The sequence below is a fragment of the Canis lupus genome, chromosome 21 (genome assembly GCF_011100685.1).
Source record: "Canis lupus familiaris isolate Mischka breed German Shepherd chromosome 21, alternate assembly UU_Cfam_GSD_1.0, whole genome shotgun sequence".
NCBI classification, from domain to species: Eukaryota; Metazoa; Chordata; class Mammalia; order Carnivora; family Canidae; genus Canis; species Canis lupus.
In genome coordinates, this window is record NC_049242.1 from 44708166 (window position 1) to 44730468 (window position 22303).

The 22303-nt window shown below is 36.9% G+C and overlaps 1 protein-coding gene across 1 annotated transcript in view; it reads left to right on the forward strand.

The window, feature by feature from the left end:
- SLC17A6 (solute carrier family 17 member 6) overlaps positions 1-22303 on the forward strand; it is a 38111-nt gene that overhangs the window by 10106 nt on the left and 5702 nt on the right. Inside the window, exons 4-8 of the mRNA NM_001168414.1 lie at positions 11121-11235; positions 12329-12416; positions 12994-13080; positions 16079-16221; positions 20370-20519. Of these exons, the coding sequence (NP_001161886.1) occupies positions 11121-11235; positions 12329-12416; positions 12994-13080; positions 16079-16221; positions 20370-20519 (583 nt within the window). The remainder of the gene's footprint in view (positions 1-11120; positions 11236-12328; positions 12417-12993; positions 13081-16078; positions 16222-20369; positions 20520-22303) is intronic.

The following is a 22303-nucleotide window of genomic DNA, read 5'->3' on the forward strand; positions in this document are numbered from 1 at the left end:
GTGACTGTTTCACTCATCTGGCAGCCTATCGGATATCTCACCGCCTCCTCATTGTGGGTTCTATGTCTTAGGTGTCTGGGACTGTGCGGAAGAGACCTTCCTTTTTTCCAACAAAAGAAAATACCCTTTCCACAAGATGAATAAATGGATTGAGAGGGGGAGGGGTCCCCAAGGGCTTGCACGTGGTTTGCTGACAGGAGCTTCTCTTTCCTTCCATCCTCCTCTCCTCTCACCCTTTACTAGCTCTGGCTTCCCCTGCGGCCGCCACATCCAACTACTGCAGTGCAGAGGCAGCCTGGGGAGGGGGGGACGTGATTCTGAGGGAGGAGAGAGTCAGGTGGGCAGCTGGTACAATGATTCTCCCGCTGCCATATGCCACTGTTGGGGCTGTCTAATTTCTCTGTCATGAGTGATGAAGTCATTTTTACAACTTAATGATGTACCAAGGGACCCAGAGGGCTGGCTTGTGCCTGTGTATTCCTTTTAAAATATGGGAATGGGGCATCAGATGTGACAAAGGGAGGCGCCTGAGCCCTGATTTGATTAGATTAAATAGATTAAACAGCCTGCATCAGTCTATTCCTACAGACCCTCTAGGACAGGATTAGTGCCACACCTGGGGTGAGGAACACTAGTTCCCTGTTAAGTGACAAGTCATCGTCCAAATGGAAATGGTTTGATTGATTTGGGGAAAATGAATATCATCTGCAGAAGTGACAGGTCACCAGTGTGCCTGTCACCTCTAGCAGGCAAAGCCTTTTGGGGTGGGCTTGGTAGCTGAGGGTGTTCGTGGTTCTGGGTCATAGAGAAATAATATGACTGAGAATTTCACAGCTAACTCACCCTGGACACACCAAATGTTAATCATCAGTCAGGGTGTGATGCAGGTTTTCAGCAATTACATCTGCTTTTCCAAACATTTCTGTAGCAGGGACACTATATGCTTCTCCCTTTTGGGAATCTGTTTAGTAATATAGAGCCTCCTACCACACCTACACACACATACACACACCCCTGTTCTTGAAGTCACTCTATGTAAGAGAATATAGTAATTTCACACTGGAAGACAAAAACAGAGAGAGGGAGAGAGAGAGAGAGAGAGTAACAAGTAGAGGAAAAACAAGTTGAAATTAGGTTTTAACTTGAAAATAAGCAAATTGAATTCATTTTAGTATTTCATTTGCTGCAGGAGAAATCATGAGGAAAACAACAATTTTAAGTAGCTTTCAAGTGGTTTATCATTTTGAAAAGCAATCTTAATAAGCAAATGACCCTTATTCTATTTCACAGAGATTATGATGTTCCCTGAGAAATGGAGAACACCCATCAGTTTCTCATCCTCTTCCTAAGGCATTTGAAATGTTAAGATTTTTCACATTTAGTTTGCATGTTTTTTTTTCTTTGCCTTTTTTTTTCCCTTGGTGCAATTACTGACACTCATCTCTGACTTATATTTATACATGTGGGTTTTTCAGGTGGAACTCTAGCTGCCAATTATAAGGAGAAGGACATTAGGCGAAAAGAAATATCATTGCTAGTAGAGATGCAACTTACTCTGGGGGACTTCAAGTTTGGCAAAATTTATTTAATTAATAACTACATGGCTTGATTATTCAGTGAAAGAAATGGTTTAGTTTATTTTATTGCTGAAAAAATTTTGTGTAATTCAGCTAGAATTTTCATTGATGGTTTATTTTTATATGTGGTGCTGATATGAATATATTGCCTGATGTTATACATGCTGATATAAACACTGCCTTATATTTTAGAGAACTCAGATTTATAATTTAGAAAGTAATATATATATATAGAAATTTAGAAAGTATATATATATATAATATATATATTAAAATAGGCAGATATTTACTTGGGGATATTTGTTTCTAGAAAATTTTTTTTTAATGTAGAGTATAATATTTCTCTATTTACCTATACATTATTCAACTTTACTTGGAATAAGTGGTGGATCAGACCATAAGTGAGCTTCTTAACTGACATGAATTATAAAACAAACAACAACACAAAACCCAGAATATAAACCAGAAGTCAGCTTAATTTTACAAATGTGCAATTGGTTACTTATATTGAATAGAGTCTTAAATTTCTATTCAAAATCAGCATTCATGAAAACACTCTCAAATAAACTACATTATTATTTGTCTGCCATTAAATTTAGCATTCGGCCTATTGAGAAACATTGAAAATGTACCTGAGGAAATCCACAGCGAAATTTCAAAAGACAATTAAGATTGTAAAAACGAACCTAAAAAGCAGCATTGATGCTCTTCTTAGTTCTACTGAAGTCAAGCAGTGACATGATTACTTAATTTATATGATGGAGTAAAAGACAGCCTTCTCCTTCTCTGTAGTTAAAAAGAATTTAGAAATCTAGCTTTTAGATCAAAATGGGGAAAAACAAAGCCAGCTCAACTGAATGGAAACATAGAAGAGCTACTCTAACCAGGCACAGTGGAGAGGGGTGAGTGAGCATCAGAAAGCTTTTCAATCAATGTGAAGTAGATCATTCAGGGATAACATTTCTACCTCTCCCTAAAGAGTACATTTGTATTGGGGTGGGAAGAGAGAGGATATGAGTTGTAAATTGTTTTTGTAATTGCCTTAGTTCCTCATTTCAGGAGACAGATGAAATTAGACAGATTCATTTACAAGACTAAATATACTTTATCACTAAACTTTTTACATACGTCATCTTTCTTCTTCATAAATACTCTGTAAGGCAGACATTCTTAACACTCGTTTTATTGATGAGAGAACTGAAGGCAAAATAGCAGTTATTTCCCCAAAGATCACTAGCTGATAATAGGAAAAGCTGGAGTATCAACCCCAGTATATCTGATTTCAAAGGATGTGCTTTTTTATTAAACACATTTCTCCCTTTTTTAAAAAAAAAACACATTTCTCCTATTAAAAAAAAAAACTTTAGCGTGTGTTCTTTAAAACATTTGTTTTACAGTTTCTTAAAAAAATTCACTGTATTATTTAGTGCTAGGCTAGGCTCATAGGGAAGAACATGGCTGTGGAATAATTTAAAACATTTTTTCACGATTCTGGTTTTTAGACAAGCCTTCTAATCAGAATAAACTTGGAAACCTATTATGGTAGAGATTGCTTTCAGGGCAGCAGCGCTGTGAAATGCAATTGTGTGTCAGTGTTGAAACCAGTGCTAGAGATAATGAAATTCACATGAATATTAAATATTTCTTGGTATATAACCTATTTCCTTCTGTTGCGATATCAAAAATATATTCAATGCTTATGTTTGTTTATTTGTTTGTTTTGGTTGACATCGGGCCAAACGAAACGAACGACTGTCAAGCATAATACAATATAGATGATGACATTAAATATTGATAAATGGTGGGATTCTTTAAGAGGACAATATGTCATCTCTGAAGCATTACCGCCTAATTTAATTTTGAAAGCAGAGCTTTAGCGACAGTGGTTTCAAAGGCTGATGAGGATGCTGTGATAAACAGAGAATGTAAATGGCAGTCGGTTTCAGAAGATTCTACAGTGTTGTTGGGAAGACAAGGATGAGGCCAGACTGGGCCACGTACTTGAACTCAGCAACTCTCTCAAGTGAGGATTTGATAAATATCCGCAAGAATACTCTAAATTCTAGTCCATAGCCTCCATCCTACAGTTATTCTATGAGAGTAACTCAGCTTCCTAGGATTTTTAGGATACCCAGAACAGCAGTTCATCTCTACTAAAAGCTCAAGAACAAGGAAATGATCAGTTGATTGAAATAGATATTGGGATAACAAAGGTTCAAAGAAGAAAGATCTGTTATCACCCACATATACCTCAGAAAGGGAAGTTATTATCGCCTTCTGTTTTAAAGTCTTCGAACAAAAGTAACTGGGTAGCCATTTCCTAAGAGCATGTCATGTATAAAGCATTCTGATAGCAACATGGGGTTTGAAAACATGAAATAAAGACCCAGACTGTGTTCCCCAAGGGGCACAAACAATGCAGGGTTAGGGGAATATGTGATGTCTTGAATTAAGTCTTATAAAAGCAATCTACAGTGCTTGAGGAGTATCTGAGAGACGTGATTAGCTGAAAAAAGAGGTGTACATGTGTGTGTGTGGCGGGGGGTAGGTATTAGGGATAAGGGTGGAGGCAAAGCTATTACCAAGACACATATAATTCATTTGGATGATGCCTGTCCATGTAAAAAAAAAAAAAACATTTTGTTTCCCGCCAGATATTTTAGATTGTCTATTGAGGCACAGATCGGGAGCCCGATGCAGTGCAATCCACTCTGTAGGCCTTCGGACTGGGCGATAGAATTTTTTCTCTATGTCTTCATGCACTTTAAGCTGATAGGATTTCAAGATGACATGAAACAACTCTGAATCCATTGTTGCAGAAACAATACTATTTAACCAGGACAAAAGCACTCTGGGAAAAAAAAAAAAAAGGGCAAAGAAGAAGAATTCTCTGAAAACTCTAAGGAATGTTGGGAAATTCCTGTATAGTGATAGCTGATATTTATAAACCATTTACTCTGAACCAGACACTGTCCCCTTTCATAACTAATTCGTTTAATCTTCCTGATAGTCCTTTGAAGTATGAAAACTTACTACTTCTATTTTACAAAAGGAAAAAGTGAGGCTTAGTGAACTTAATAACAGCTTGCCCAACACTATACCTAGAAGGAAATCAGAGTTGGAATTTGAATTCACACACCGTAACCACAGCTTTTATTCTTAATATTATGTTGTGCTGTTTCTATGTCCCCAGGAGAAATACAGCAGCTGCTCAGTCGATTCGGTCAGTGAGGGCAGTCCAAAAGAGGCCAGAGAACTTCACTTTGGGTCTTGTTTCAACCATCAAATGGCAATTTGTTTTGTAAAGGATATCGCCCCTGTTAGCAGGTGTTTCCGTTCCATTCTTGCCCCTCCCCTCTATAAATAAGGGTAAACTCCCTTTTGCAGTGGTGTCTACCTCTGTCCATTTTAGGTTTGTCCCCAGCCCTGCCCCAGATCTGCTCTTTTTATGCTGTCTTGGGGGGGAAATCTAGCATAATACTGCTAAGCCCATGATTCTCAAGTCAGGAAAAGTAACATCAGCGTCACCTGGGACCTAGTTAGAACTGCAGATTCTCAGGTCCTGACCCAAACCTACTGAACCAGAAGCTTTGGCACCCAGCAGTGTTTGGACAAACCCTTGAAGGCGGTGATCATGAAGGATGAAATCTGAAAAATCACCATGCTGAACTATTTTGTATTCTGGGACTCCTACTCCATACTTAGTTCTATTTCTTCCATTTCTCTTTTGAAACCTAGACTTGGCTCATAAGGAGACCAAACCTTCCCTAAATAAGCTTCTCAGGTTGACTACTTTGAAACATAGGGCAGGAGTAGAATCCTCTTTCACTCCTCACTGCTATCATCCATTATCCAAGTTGTTTTTGTCTTCCCAAATTGTTGCCATTTTACCTGCTGCTGCTGGCACCGTGTGAGTACTAGTTCTGCTGCTGTGACAGTAGAGGAGAGCTTAGCGGGAATGTGTCTAGGATCTACAACCAGCCTGAGTAAATGCAAACCGTACTTCTCCACTTATATTTATGTGACTGTAGCAAGCTATTTAAACTCACTTGTACTTGTTCTATGAAATAATTACAGCAGTAGCTGCAATCCTACAGCAAACTGATCCTATTGTTACTTTAAAATGAGAATCTAGAACAGTGACTGACACACACTAACACTTCCAATAACCATTGGTGATTTAGTATTATTTCTACCTGACTGGCTCACATTTATGGATTTATTTTTACATGTAGGTCACCTTTCAAGTGTATTATTTTTAGCCTCACAGCAACCCTATGACATGTAATACATGAATTTATCAACATTGTACAGATTCTAACGCCCCTTAAGTGTATGCCAGGTGTTCTTCTGGGTGCTTTACTTGTAATAACATGTAGGTTCTGTTAATATCCTCATTTTGAACGAACTAGGGGTGGTGGAAGGGGAGGTGGGCGGGGGGTGGGGGTGAATGGGTGACGGACACTGAGGTGGGCACTTGACGGGATGAGCACTGGGTGTTATGCTATATGTTGGCAAATTGAACCCCAATAAAAAATAAATTTATAAAAAAAATCCTCATTTTGTTGGCAAGGAATGAAGTGTAGTTAGTTAAACAAACTACTCGAGATCATTCGAGTAATAGATGACAGAAATGAAATTTGAAGCCAGGCAGTCTCGTCTTAGAAACCATGCTCTTGACCATTATGTGACTCTGCCGTCTTATAGGCAAGGAATCAGAAGCCTAGAGAAGTTCACTAATTTTCAAGTCACATAGTTATTAAGGAACAGAGCTTGGGTCCTATAAAAATTTCTGTACCATAATTATGTTACTTTCTCCCCCTCTACCACCGTTCGTGACTTTGGCGCCTTGCTCCTCTGTAACCCATCATCTTGTCTAAATTTACATGGCTCTTGATCACTTTCTGTCGCACTGGCCTCACAGATCCCTCTCCCCTTAATTCTAGTAAGCTTTCTGCTTACTTCCCTCAGAAGGCTTAATCATTATCTTCTACAATCACTCTAAATTGCATCATCTCCTGGGTGCCATGGACTTCCAGACTCTGCTCTTCCCCTCGTTCAATCTGTATTTCCTCAAGTCTTCCTCACACCTTCCTTGTTCATAATCTCACTCTTGGTGGTCTTACTTCTCCTACTCAGGGTACAGGGGCCACCATGTCCAGCCATTTTAAATACTGACCTAGTTTCTGACATAGAATGAAATCTCTTGCACTGTTTGAACCTTTGCTGATCCATTTCCTCTTTTTGGAAGTTCTTACTTCTTCCTTTTAACATTCATCTTCCAAGGCCCGGTGTGAAAATATTTCCTGTGAAGGGCTCACTACTTGGTCACTCCAGCTGGATTGGGTCTTTTCCTCCCTTGCTTTTCACTTTTACTTCTCTTATGACCTTTGGCTTAAGTTATTTCTTGCTACTTGTCTTTCCCTTCCTTTCCCCTACCACACCAAGGGCCATCCTATCTTTTCTACTAAGTGCCTAATAGCATCGTACCAATGACAGAGCACAGATTTTCATGTCAGAGAGCCCTGGATTCCAGTCTCCACTTAATGCTTGCTTGTGTCTTGCACAATCATTGTCTCCGGTTTCTTATTTGTAAAATGAGAAGAATGTGCGGCTCAGAGAGTAGTTGTGAGGATTAAATGAATTAAGGTAGGTGGAGTGAGTATAGTAAGAGCTTTGTAAGCTTTAGCTCCCTTTTCCTCCTCAGCACAGTACCCTACTCTAAATATAGTCTCACAAAGAATTGGAGTGTGAATGCATAAATGAATGTTGAATGAAGTGGCTGCTTTAATTTTGGCTGTGTGTAGCACAGCAAGAGAAAGCTTGAAGGCTTCCTGTACTGAGCAAGAATTTTGATAATCAGAATTTTAATTACTTGGATATTGACTTGGATAACAATGATATGAAATTTTAAAAAGATGAGGTTCTGAAAAATCCCATGGATTTCATTCTTTTTTTAAAAAAAGGATTTTATTTATTCATTTGAGAGAAAGACAGAGGGGGAGCATGAGCAGAGGGAGGAGTAGAGGCAGAGGGGGAAGCAGACTCCCCACTGAGCAGGGAGCTAGATGTGGGGCTCAATCCCAGGAACCGGAGATCATGACCTAAGCCAAAGGCAGATGCTTAATGGACTGATCCATCCAGGTGCCCTACGATGGATTTATTCTTAAATAGAAGAAAAGTCAATGCATTTCTATGATCCAATAGCAACTAACAATGAAAAAGGGATAGGTAAAAGAATTTAGGTAAAAGTAGGAAGCATTTAGACATGTCACAAGATTGTATAATTAGAAACACTACTCAGGGCAAGGGTGGAAAATAAACTTTAAGAGTGACCTGTTGGTGTTTTATTTTAGGAATAGTAGGATGAGTTCGGGTAGCTTTGTGAAGATTATTATTTAAATTACATTATTATTATTTAGATTTACAGTTAGAATTCCGAAACACATTACTAACTGCACTTGTGCATAATCAGATGAAGACCCTAGTGGTAAAACCCACTGGCTTTGGAGTCAGAGAGAATAGATTTGAGCCAAGGCTCTTCTACTTGGAACTGATGAACAACGCGTGCAAGTGATTTCACTTGTCTTGGGCTTAGTTTCTTCGTCTATCAAATGGATGTATGAAAAATATCCATCTCATTTGGTTGTGAAGTGGATTTTATGGCATGTGAAGTGTTTGCATGGTGTCTGGCAAGTTGAAGAAGCACTTACTAGGTTTAGGTCTAACTCTAGTAAGTGCTCAACAAATAATTCATGACTGATTCGGTTCTGCTGGTGGATGATTTTGTTCCCCAAGGAAAATGTTGCAATTTTTGTAGACATTTTTAGTTGTTACAACTTGGGGGCAAACACTACTGGCTTCTACTGCAGAAAGGTGATAGGTGCCACTAGACACATAATGCACAGGAGAGCGTCTCACAACAAAAATTATCCATCCCGAAATATCAGTAGAGTAGAGGCTGAGAAATGGGTAAAATTCATGTCTCAATGGCCTATCTAGAAATGCAGTATTTTAAAACTCTTCAAATGGAGAGAGTGAGGGTTGAAAGTTAAATTCATAGAAAATAAACTTCCTGCATCATACTTTCAAGAAATTATTGGAAAAGAAGACACACATGTTAGATAAACTTGGATATGAGCATTTTGTGGGCTTTTTTGCAAGCCTTAGCATACAAAAAAAAAAAAACCATTTGGATTTTTTTCTTTTTTTAAAGATTTTGTTTATTTATTTATTTATTTATTTATTTATTTATTTATTTATTTATGAGAGACACAGAGAGAGAGGTAGAGACACAGGCAGAGGGAGAAGCAGGCTCCCTGCAGGGAGCCCCATGTGGGACTCGATCCCAGGACCCAGGATCACACCCCAAGCCGAAGGCAGACGCTCGACCACTGAGCCACCCAGGCATCCCATCACCTGGATTTCTTAATAAAACACAGATTTTCAGGCTTCACTCCCAGCATAGTCTGATTTAGAAACTCTGGTGTGAAAAATCTGCATTTTTAATAAGCACTCCAGGGAATTCTCCTGCAGCTGGTTCATGGACAACAGTTTGAAGGGATTCTTCCAAAGGGCTAAATGAAGTGGATGCCTAACTCCTATAAACACTTTCAAAAATTCTGTAGCATCATGTAGCTCTGGTTCTCATTATCCTTAAAGGCTGAAGCACGGTCAGTCTCTTTTATTATTGAGGATCATAAGCAACGTGGGATCCATCTACAGAAAATACAGTCAGCACGAGTTTGGCAGTACCCAGGCAGCCTCTCAATATGACCAAGACCCCAGTGTCATCTGTCCTACCTGCCTTCATCCTCCCTGTGACATGGGTAAAACACTCCTTACTCCCAGAACAGCGTAAACATGTTCATCTCGCAGCCTTTGGGAACTTGCACTGTTCACCACTAGGTCCAGGAAACATGCTCCATGCACTTTCTCCTATTTCCTTTCAGCCTTAAAGGAAACCTCCAAAGTATCCTGGGCTTTGCACACAAGAACATTTGGATTACATTTTTAAGAGAGGTGAAAATTCTTTCAATGTGAAAGTAATGATCAATAAAAACACATTTTAAGTCAGTTTTTATAACAATTTTGGGTTCTTATTTTACAAAGACACATTATATGATTTTGCATGTCTTTTCTGGAAAAATAAATTCATATTCAGCAGAGGTTTAATGTCACTGGAGGTGTGGCATTGTAATGGGAGTAATCATTTTTAGAAATAGAAAGATTCTATTTTGCGATAGACTTTTAGGAGATACGTTATTTTTTGACTCAAACCTAACAATACCTATTTTGCAAACGGCACAGGGGAAGTACAGGACAGGATATTTATGTCCTGTGTGACCCATCTCAGTGGAGAGAAGCCACTGAGGACAGGCGGTATTAGGTTACATCAGGTAAACAAAAGTATTAGACCTGGTCTATGATTCGTGGAAAAACAGCTGTTCCACTTCAGCCCTTCATAAAATCATTTCTCAAATTTCAGTAGCTGATCAATAATGACCAGGGACCCTTTTGGAAACTCCAGTCATTTAACTCTTACACTTAAATGTGCCCCATGGAAGGATCAGACCTTCTATGAGGCAACCATCTTCCCTGAATTCGAGGCTCAGTGTTCAACTGGAGAAAACTTGCCCAGGACACACAGCTTTAGCTCATTCGAGATAATGTGTCACCAAATTCCTCTGCAAGAGGATATTTCTAAATTTAACCAGTTAAGGGACTATTTTTCTTACTTAGTATGAACATTATGGAAGATTAAAAAAAAAAACAGAGTGGAATTTTTGCTTGCAGGTGGAGGAAGGTGCAAGAACCATATTTTCAGTAATTATTTTCTGAATCACCCTGTGTACGGCGCACAGCCAGGGGTGTGCCTCAGACAGTACCCCCACCCACATCCACAAGAAAGAAAGAAAGAAAGAAAGAAAGAAAGAAAGAAAGAAAGAAATATATATATATATAATAGTTATTTTCACTACAAATCCTTGTGCTGTGGGATCTGATCATGAGATTTCTTGGGGCATTTAAAGTATAATTCCATTCATAAAATATTTATGTATATGCAGCTTCTAGGGAAGATGCAAGTAGTCGTATAATGTGAGACATAGCTCCACTCAGGCATTTATTCTTTTTCTGACAACTTTTCAGCGAATCTCTGCTATGTGTCAGGCTCCGTGCTGTATTAGGGATGCAACAGTGTCCCTCCCTGAACAACAGACTCTTGCCCCAAAGCAGCTTACATTGCAGACTGAGCTATAAACCCAAGCGGTGGATGATGATTCGTTAAACATTTGCATTTTGTAATTAGATCTAAGAAGAAAATAAATACAAGTGCATATAACAGGATTTGTTACATTTTTCTTTTATTTCTCACGTTTCAATAATGTAACATTTCAAGATAGTTGAAGTATCTATTTGTAGTGGCCAACCAAGCAAGTCCAAAACATATTTTATTCTTTTAGAAAAAAAAAAATCGATCTTAAAATTGCATAATAACTTGACCTGAGAAAATTAGATCCCTTAACTCCTTTTCTTTTTCAGGGTTTTTGGAGCTGCCATACTTCTTACCTCTACTCTGAATATGCTAATCCCATCAGCAGCCAGAGTGCATTATGGGTGTGTCATCTTTGTCAGGATATTACAAGGCCTTGTTGAGGTATGAAACTGCAGGATGGCGTCATCTTAAGGTTGGCATGTTGATTAGAACCAGCAGATTATCTTTGACTTGATCTACAAATAAACATTTTATAAGGTTGTGTCTACATAGTTTGCTTAAAAAATTGGAAAATCTAGGCAATTAGATCTTTTGTGTTTAAATAATGCTAAAGTACGATTGTGACTGCTTGCCTCCCCTTCTTTAGAATTGAATAGTATTAAAAAAAACACTTAATGACTGCTTGACTTTAAAAAAAAAAAGGACACACAGTTTGATTAATGTGCTGTGATGAGAATTTCTGAGTCCGTCCTTTGCTGATGATAACCCTGAATTAATACCTTTTGGGAGTTTTATACCAAATCCCTGTTGGACTTGAATCATGATTTGAGTTTTCATCAAAATATTTCATTGACTATGTTCTTTGGGAATAAAACTCTAATGAATGACTTTTGCTTCATCACCCTATAGCCTTTGAAAAAATATCATTTAAAAACTTCGGATTCGCCTACTTTTGCCCTTCTCTGGAAGTATAGTGGGAGAAGATAAATCCGATATTAAGGCACTGAGAACACTCTCTTTTTTCTCCAAAAAGAAATTTAAAAAGTGATAGGATAGAAATACATAAAATAGATAATTATTTTATAGGTCTTAAGTTCTGGATGCTACTTTCAGGAAGTGTGAGCTTCAAGGACCTAAGCTTTATCTTCCTTTGTATCGATTCCTTATATTTAGGAATCACTGTGTTTAAAGCCTCACAAAAAGACCTCCCACATTTCTCAAACTGTTCAGAGTTCTGGATGAATGAAGTACTAGAGGGCCTTTTCTTTTATCTTCATCAGAAGAAAACTGAGGTGGAAGGAAGACTTGAAGGGTGGGGAGAATTTGGACAGGTCACTGAAAAGAAACCATGTCTAACCTGATCTGGGCTGAAAGGCTTTCAAGTGGAATTTCAGGGAATTAGCAAAGATCTATGAGTAGCAGGTTTCCCTAATACCTTGTACCTATTCTAAGTAGACAGCATCGTAGAAGGGAATGCGCTTATTTTTCCGTGACCCTGTATCCTAAATGGTGATGTGCGTCTTCCCCATCACAGGGCGTCACCTACCCAGCATGTCATGGGATTTGGAGTAAATGGGCTCCTCCTCTAGAGAGGAGTAGATTGGCAACCACTTCCTTTTGTGGTGAGTACTGCATGCAGTTATAGTTATGCTGGATGAACGTTTAGGAATATTTTAGATAAGAACTGAAAGTTGATAAAGCTTACCTGTAAAACTATTTGGTGTGTGTGCTTGTGTGTGTGTGTGTGTGTGTGTGTGTGTACGCGTGTGTGGAAAGGCATTTGACTACCATTTCAATTTATTTAATTCTCATTGGTCTCCATAAATCCTCTATTTCTTTCTTCCATGTTTTGTATTTTTCAAGGCATTCATCCACTCTAAGTTTTCAGATATTTGTGAATAATTTTTATAAGAGTCCTTGAAATTTATTTTTTTATTATAGTCTTGTTATTTTTTTTTATTCTTGTTATTTTTAGATCTCTTTGTGTCTTGGGTAAGTAGGTCATATCCACTAGTGTAGTCCTGTATCACTGGTAATGTATGTAGACATATATATGTATTTGGAGATATAGAGGCATGAGTGTGCATGCACCTGAGTGTGCAAGTGTGTGTTTGTGAGAGCCTGCCAAGAAACGTGAAATGAAGTCAAGAATTTCTGTTTATTTCACTTACCTACTTCCCACTCTCCCTTTTACTTTAGGCTCATATGCTGGAGCTGTAATTGCAATGCCTTTAGCTGGCATTCTTGTGCAGTATACTGGTTGGTCTTCAGTATTCTATGTCTATGGTATGTGGTATATCTGTACAGTAAAGTTAAAAGAAATGGGTATAAACTAAAACAGTGACATAGATCACTGGATGTACTTCTGCATTTTACTCACATTTTTTTCCTTAAAGAATCCTTTCCTTATATTTTGAGAAGATCAAGAAAAATGTTCTATTTCTATGATTCTCCCTACTTTGTTATTTATTTCAAAAATGAACTATATTGCTGGTGGAAACATTGTGATATATTTCATATATTGTCCTCAATTATGAAGAAAAAAATAAATTAGCTCTTGCTTCATAGCCAATTAAGAGGAAAGAGCTACGCAGCACCTCTTTGCTACTACCTCCTCAGTTATTTCCCCAACTTTGTCAAGACTGGATAGAGATGGGAAGCTGGAAGGCAATAGTAGTGCAAGTGCAACAGTTCACTTTTGGGACAAAATACTAATAGTCACCTGCAGCAACAGCACAGTTGAGTCCTCATGACTCCAGGATTCAATGAGATGAAACCCTCCAGCAGAAATTAAAAAGGCCAAGAAACCCTAAGTCCGAAGTCTCTTTCTGATCACTTTTTAACCAGAACCAGAAAGCTTACCGCTTGAGAGTACCCCTAAAATCTCTCTCTAGGAGACCTTTTTTTTAGCCATGAGAAAAAGAGAAATATAAGAGAGCTGGATTCCAACTGATGTCACTGATTAATAACGTCTTTGGATGTGGGCAGGAGAATGTGAAATATTAATGAAGTCATGAGGTAGGACCGAACAGTATTTGGCTGCTTCTGAATTTGACATGATCCATTCCCATTTCAAAATGTTCTCATCAGAGCAAATTCTTATGTTTGCAGAATATTATTAAATATACTTTATAGCAGGAGCTCTTATTCTGGTTCAAAAGCCATGGGTGGGTTTTAGATTAATGAATGTCCAAAATTATAAGCCACACATGCATTTGTACATTTTTTTCCCGGGGAGATATTTTTTATTAGATTTTAATCCATGTCTTTCACTAGATTTTCAAGAGTCCATAATTCAAAGAAGTTTAAAGCAAATGGGTATAGAGTGTACAGTACACGTTGGGATGCTGGGCAATTAAATCCCCTGATTTGTGCCCTAATTGAATCCATTAATTAATTGAAAATTAATGTGACTTTAAAGTAAGAATATTAATTTTCATGGGTGCCTGGGTGGCTCAGTCAGTTAAGCATCTACTCATGGTTTTGGCTCAGATCATGATCTCAGGTCATGATCCTGAGATTTAGCGGAGTCAGGCTCCCTGCTCAGAGGCAAGTCTGCTTTCCTTCTTCCTCTGCCCCTCCTCCTGCTCATGTGTGTGATGTGCACGCACATGCTCTTTCTCTCCCAAAATAAATAAATAGATCTTTTTTTTTAAAGTATTAACTTCCATAAAGCACTCATGAAAATCAATCTCATTATGTCAAGTTGTATCTCATTTAATATTTACCATTGAATGATACAAAGTTTAAATATTAGATAATCTGAAAAAAATCACATCCCTATAGTACTTGCTTACTTACTGCATATAACAAAAAATTAGATCTTTGAGTTACACATTCAACGCTAATATTTTTTAAATTAATAAGAGAAGGACTGTATGGTGTCTTATGTTAAAAAAAAAGATAATGCATATATAGCAATTAGCCGAATGTCTGGCACTTCAGATGCTTTTAGTTAGCGGTAATGATAATTACTACTGAATTGCAAGAGCTTTCATTTATCGAGTGCTTATTTTGCGCCATTCACCATGCTAGTTGCTTCATGCATTATCTCCTTAAACTCTTCTTTGCCACAATCTTATAAAAAAGAAATTGTCTCATTTTATAGTGAAGATTCAGAGATTCAGTCACCGATTGGAGCATGTAGCTAATGAGTGACACAGCCAGGAATTTAATCTGGGAGAGCTGTACTCCATAACCACTACACTATCCCAAATTTTCACGTACTATCTAACCCCTATTTATGTTTGCTCTCCTGTTTGGTAGTGAAAAGGAGGATGACACATCAAAATCTGTGGTATTAAGAAATAATTCTTAGAGATCGAACAAGCAAGAAAAAAGTATTATAGAGATCAAAAGCATTTAGACTGTTACCCCAGGGATAAAGAAGAGTAGAGGCCAAAAATGGGAAACAAGAATAAATCACTTGAAATTCTTTCTTTTATTAATACTTTAGATTTACATTATCCAATAAGGGCATGTTTAAATAGCGAGAGTGCTAAATAAAAAAGGAATGCAAAAGAACTTGCAAATGGTCTATTGTGTTAGAATTTATAGCTTTCACTTGCCCAAAGAACGATCAATAGATAATATTATATACTGAAAATAATAATGGCATATAGTCACATAAAGTGTTAGATCTTACTACATGAATTACTGAAGCCCCCTCCCCATTATTTAAGGAATGATAACCACCCAGGTTAAAATAATCTAGATTTTATTTAATAGTCTGTTTACTTTTAAATCTGGAAGCGCTAACAGGAAAGAGAGTATTTCTTTTTGTGGAAGTATAGGCCACTCTCATATATTCAAGGAAGGCAAATAAGAAAATGACTCACCCTTTGTAAAATTCCTTGAAGACAGGAGTTTTGTCTTGTTCACCATATTTCTCTCACTTAGCAGAGTGGCTGGAATAGTAAATGCTCAGCAAATGTTTGTCGGTCATATGAACATGTTTCAAACCATACCATTCAATAATTATCCAGGGCTGTGTGTCCGCGTTATTGGAGACAAAGAGATAAAACTCCAGGACTAGCCTTCAGGAAGCTTGAAGTTTATTTATTTATTTATTTATTTATTTATTTATTTATTTATTTATTGAAGCTTGAAGTTTAGTAGCATAGCACAACAACAGGCTGAAGTCCATGGAGAAGCATAAACTGCAATTTGCATTCTGTAGAATGTGTTTGTCATAAGATTCCTGTAATTTTTATTCCAGCAAATGACAGTTAAATGGGGGCACTTATAGATTTTTGACTTTCTCCTTTTGAACTCTTCCTTGCAGGGAGCTTTGGAATGATTTGGTACATGTTTTGGCTTTTGGTGTCTTATGAGAGTCCTGCAAAGCATCCTACTATTACAGATGAAGAACGTAGGTACATTGAAGAAAGCATTGGAGAGAGTGCAAATCTTTTAGGTGCAATGGAAGTAAGAACTTTATTATGGTGTATATTCCTGTTCTTATTCCTCATCTCACCTCTCTTTGACCAATCAAACTACTATCTGAGTCCTTATTCGACAAAACCAATTTGGTGTCAATCATGATTGTTTTCTTTCCTCCATTCATACTTTCTAACTTAGGAATGATTGCTACTTCCCCCATCTATAGTTTCTTTTTTTTTTTCTTTATCTTTTCTTAATAATCTTCAAATTTGCCGCGGACTATAGCTATGACTATAAAACTAAATAAGCTTTTATAAACAGCTCAATATGGTCCATAATTAAACAAATTCAATGAATATTTGTTGTTAATTTCAGACTGTAGGAAATGCCAGATAACCTAATACAATCATGAAAAAGACTCTTTTTTGTGTATTGAATTGTCTAAATATACGTGTTATACATGTGTATTTATGCTAGATGTGGTTAAAGAAATATGAAATCATTAGAATGTCAGTAGTAGATAGCTGACATAAAAATATTCTTAATATAATATAATCTTGTTACTGATAAAATCTTATCATTTTCAGGATTCTTATTATGAAGATAAAGTATCATAAAAATATAACATGGACCCCTTTTCTGATTCTAATTTGATTTCTTGCACGGGCTCTATAGAAAGAGAAACTGCAATATTTGACACAGAGAAACTGTGTCAATGCAAATATTTTAGTCTGTGTGACATTAACATATCATACATATTAATTAACAAATAGCCATTTGATACCATTAAAAATGGGAAGCAAAACTAATATATTAAGGCAGGTTCAGCAATTCAGCACCTAATAGTAACTCAGTTTCCTTGTGCTGAGAGCTGGAAGGTACCATGCACGGCTGAAGAACCAGTGTCTCTTATATATTATGCTTCTCTTTCTTTTGAAGGTTCCTCCCTTCTTTCTAATTATATCTCATTCCAGCTCTGATTCTCTACTTCGTTTGTTAGAAAAGGTCTGTCTTTGACATCTCATCCTAGGTAAAAATGTCTATCACCTGCTGTTGTTGAGGCCATTAATGAATAAGAAAAATCTCACATTAGATATCATTCAGAAGTGAAACTTCATTACTTAAAAAAAAAAATTCTTACACTATGGCCTGGGATTAGAACGTCCCCCTTCTTGTTTCCTTCTGTTCATGGACTGATAGTTTCTTTCCAACAGTGGCTACTGAGGAAATAAGTGGTTATGTGGGGATGGGGCGGGTGTTGGCAGCGTGCTCTGGTTCCCACCAGCCGTGGTTACTGTGAGCAGAAACTAAATATAGGCTGATCTATGTTCAGCATTTAGCCTCAATTTCTAACCCAAAGGAATCCAATCAAACTATACTTTCATTAGTTAAATATATTTCTTTTATTTACGAGTTCTTGAAAGGTTGTGTGTCTAAATCAAGCATGAATTTTTTAAACAATCAGAAACTTAGTTTAAGTGAAAACCAGTTTCTGGAAATGACCTTGGGAAGAATAGCTGGTGGCTTATTAAAGAGCATAGATAATCTCAAACTCCCCATTTCCTTACCTTACCACTTTTCTAAACATAATATTTTACTTCTTACTGATGTTTTATACTTGCCTGTAATTTGAAACCAAATTAAAATGATATCATATTTTAGTTATAATGCTTATATGTTATTTTCAATTTTTACTATGAACAAATTTAATATACAACAAAGCAGAAAGCATAGTAACGGGAACATCCATGTGTCCACTGCATAGATGCAGCAGTTGTCAACCCCTTGCCTTATTTACTTCACTTTTCTTATTGCTGAATGATTTCAAAGTAGAGGAGATACCCTAACACTCTACCCACAAATACTTCATATGCCTCTCTAGAAAAATAAAAATACTCTTTCACAAACTAAGTACTGTTATTATATCTAAAACAATTAAGAATAATTCCTTGACATTATCCAATATCTAGATCATATTCAGACTCCTAGTGCCCAGTCCTAATTTGAATACCTAGTCTATATTCATTATGTCCTTTGTAGCTATTTCTTTGGAGTCTGTATCCAGTTAAGGATCACACATTGCAGCTGACTGTGATGCCTTTTAAATCTTTTTTTCTGAAAAAAATTTAATATACAGAAAAATGCACAAATCATAAGTGAACAACTTGCCTAATTTTTGTTCACACCTGTGAAGCGAACAACCAGGTCAGTGAATAGATGGACTATAAGCCCTCCCAGGACCCCGAACAATTTTTTAAGATATAAAATTAAACACTAACATCTTACATTTGAGGAAGTATTTTACAACCAGAAGAATAAAGTTCTTAGTAGAGATGATCCCCTCATGAAAAATGGAAACATTTTCCCAGCAGGACAAAGATATTTACTTTCAATAATATTCTGAAGCTATTTCTTATACAAACATAATACTACAATGCTGACATCCCTGTATTCAACAATTTTTATTATCTATGAAATCAGCATATTTATCTGACATTATTTTCCCAGAGTATTTAGGATTTTAAAAATGCACTTTTTGAATCCATCTGTGATGTTGTCACTGGATATTTTTATTCAAAGCCATTCAAAGCCACAGTACTTATTATTATTATTTTTAACCACAGTACTTATTATATGTTACTCGGACATGCTTTTTTGTTTTTCCTTTTGTCTTATACATATTTTTGATCCCAATGGTATAACTTCTTACTACATTACTTTTATTTTTTTTATTTTTTTTAAAAGATTTTATTTATTTATTCATGAGAGACACAAAGAGAGAGGCAGAGACACAGGCGGAGAGAGAAGCAGGCTTCCTGCAGGGAGACCGGATGTGGGACTCGATCCTGGGTCTCCAGGACCAGGCCTTGGGCCAAAGGCAGACACTCAACCGCTGAGCCATCCAGGGATCCCTGCTACATTACTTTTAAAGTGTTCTTGGAAGGCTTAATTAGAGTCACAATCAATACTAGTAATTATGAGGCTCTCCATCCAGGAATAATTACCAAATCTCTGAAAAATGTTTGCTTCCCCTTTTACTAATTTAGTTAGGTTAGGGATCACAAGCTAGCATTAAACAATTATTCCAAGCTATTGTTTCTTCACCAAACAGTATTCACCAAACAGTATTTTGCCATTCAAAACAAAGTCCTTAAGAAAATGAGAATGTGAGAGACAGGCCCCTGGGTGGCTCAGTTGGTTAAGCACCTGCCTTCGGCTCATGATCCAGGTCATGATCCAGGGGTCCAAGGACTGAGCCCCGCGTCGGGATCCCTGCTCGGTGAGGAGTCTGCTTCTCCCTCTCCAGCTACCTCTCTCTCCGCTTGCACCTCTAGTGCTCTCTCTTGCTCTTGCTCTCTCAAATAAATAAATAAAATCTTTTTTCTTTAAAAAAAAGAGAGAGAGTATAAGAGACATTTTCAGGTCTAAAAATCTTAGTCTTGGAGAAAGATACTTGCTTTATATTTAGGCGTATGCAGGATCTCTAAGGACACTAGATATATTTCTTAAATGGATACCATAAGCCAATCATATTTAAGTGGTTGATTCAGAAGGTGGTGACTATCGTAAATAACTAATTATGATGTGCCCATGGTGTGTTGAATAGCTAAATACTTCAACCCAGCCATATACCATGTAAGTTTTACAGAACCTGGCAATTCAGCATCACAGAATTTATATTGCTATCCATTGTCTATCAAGAGAATTTATAGACAGTGGTATTATTAACTTTAGATAGGGTCTAGAGTATTGCACTCTTAATTTTTCTTATTTTTCTCCTCCTGACTATATTGAATTTTCAATATTTTTAGATAAAATATTTTGGATACCAACAAGGTCACTGATACGGCAATGATCATTAGCTGAGGCATCATCTGTCACTGCCCCCCCCCAAAAAAAATTCTTAGAAACTAGGATCTGTGCTTTTGGAATTGATTCTATTAACATAGGATCTTATATCTTATATCTTAAATTGGGACCAATTTAATCAGAAAAAGATACTAATATCTTTTTTTTTTCTTCCAAGAATAATTTATGCAACTAAGGTTAACCAGACTGTTGCAATTAACTATTCATTACCTCCTACTCATGCCTCAACATGTGCATCCTGAAAATGCAAAGAACCTATTATTTCTATTTAAGTTAGAAAATGTTTAAAATGGTCAGAATGGCTCTTTTTTTGGGGATTTCAGAAATTCAAGACTCCATGGAGGAAATTTTTTACATCTATGCCTGTCTATGCAATAATTGTTGCAAACTTCTGCAGAAGCTGGACTTTCTACTTACTGCTTATTAGCCAGCCAGCATATTTTGAGGAAGTCTTTGGATTTGAAATCAGCAAGGTATGTAAAAATTATCCTTGTTTAACTAGTGCATTATTTTTGTGTTCAATGGCATATTAAGTTCCTTTGCCAATATTTTATGCTCTAAATTTTTTGCTACTCATTTATTTGTTTAGCCACTTAACAAATAACTTCTGGGAAACAGAGACTAAGTAAGGTGTTTGAGTGTCTACTGCATTCAGCTGCCTGAATTGCATTGCATTTCTAGCAATGCTAGAAACTGCATGTTTTTGATGGAAATACAGACAAAATCAACCTCGCTTCTGCCCTCATGGAGTTTATATCTCAATTAGGGTGGACAGGACTGTAGTCTTTTTCCTGTAAAGAAACATAGCTTCCTTTAAGTGTCAGGTCAGAGACAATGCAACGGTGAACAAAAAAATATTTTATTGAAATGGAATTGTGTTTATCTAATTACCAATCTCTTCTTCAATGCTTTCAAAACTCCGTCTGGCTATCTTGTCTGTGTGAAAGCTTTATATTTTGATGTAGTCCTGACTCATAGACAAATGGATAAGGAAGATGTAATACACACGGGCACACAGACACACACATACACACACGTACACATGCTGGAATATTACTCAGCCATAAAAAGGATGAGATTGTGTCATTTGCAGCAACATAGATGGACCTAGAGAGTATTCTATTAGATTAAATAAGTCAGACTTTGAGAAAGACAAATACCATGTGATTCCACTCATAGGTGGAATGTAAAAAAAAAAAAAAAAAGAAACCCAAATGAATAAACACATGAAAAGCAGAATCAGATCTGTCAATACAGGGAACAAATTGGTGGTTACCAGAAGGGTGGGAAATGAGGAGTGGGCAAGATGCGTGAAAGGGAATGGGAGATGCAGGGTTCCAGTTATGCAATAAGAAGTCATGGGACTAAAAGGCACAGTATAGGGAATATAGTTAATGATATTGTAATAGTGTTGCATGGTGACAGATGGTAGCTACACATGTCCTGAGCAACCGTTTAGCATATGAACTTGTCAAGTCACTCTGTCCTGCACCTGAAATTAGTGTAACATTGTATACTAACTATAATAAAGTAAAAAAATTATTTTCTATAAATCTAAAAAAAAATGGTCTTTGCTAAAAGATTTGAGAAAGCAAAAAAAAAATTGAAAACATTCTTGGGTTTAATTTATTCAATTTATTCACTTAACAAGCATTTATTGAATAGGATATATGAAGCTTTGTGTTGGATTCAGAAATAAAAATGTGGTTCCTGTCTTCAGGAGTTCACAGCCTGGTGGCATAGATGAAAGCAATTAGTTGCCAGTTACAGCACAGTATGCAAAACGCTATAGACATTTGTTCATAGTTGTGAAGATGTAATCATTTTGAGGTTTTCTATAAGGATAAGATGAACATAAAAATACTATTTTATATTTATAGAAGAGTTTGAAATTCACAGGGTCCTTTCATATGCATGAACAACCTTGTTTGGTTGACCAGCTGGATAACTCTCATCATTTCCGTTGATGGAGAAACAGGCTAGGGAAGGTATTTAAATTGCCTAAGGGCCAAGCTGGTAATATATGCCAGAAGCAGGTTAAGTCCCGATTCTTTAATTTATGATTCAATTCCCTTTACTATGTTATTCAAATTCAGGTAGATCCTATATTCATTTAAGCACTTAGCAAGTATTTGTTGAATACCATCTCTGCCAAGCCCTTTGCTGAGTACTGAATACACTTGTCTGTGCTAGCGATGGACTTGCCATTTCTCTTCATGTCATTACATACATCCAGCTGGGCTCCCTATTCATATTA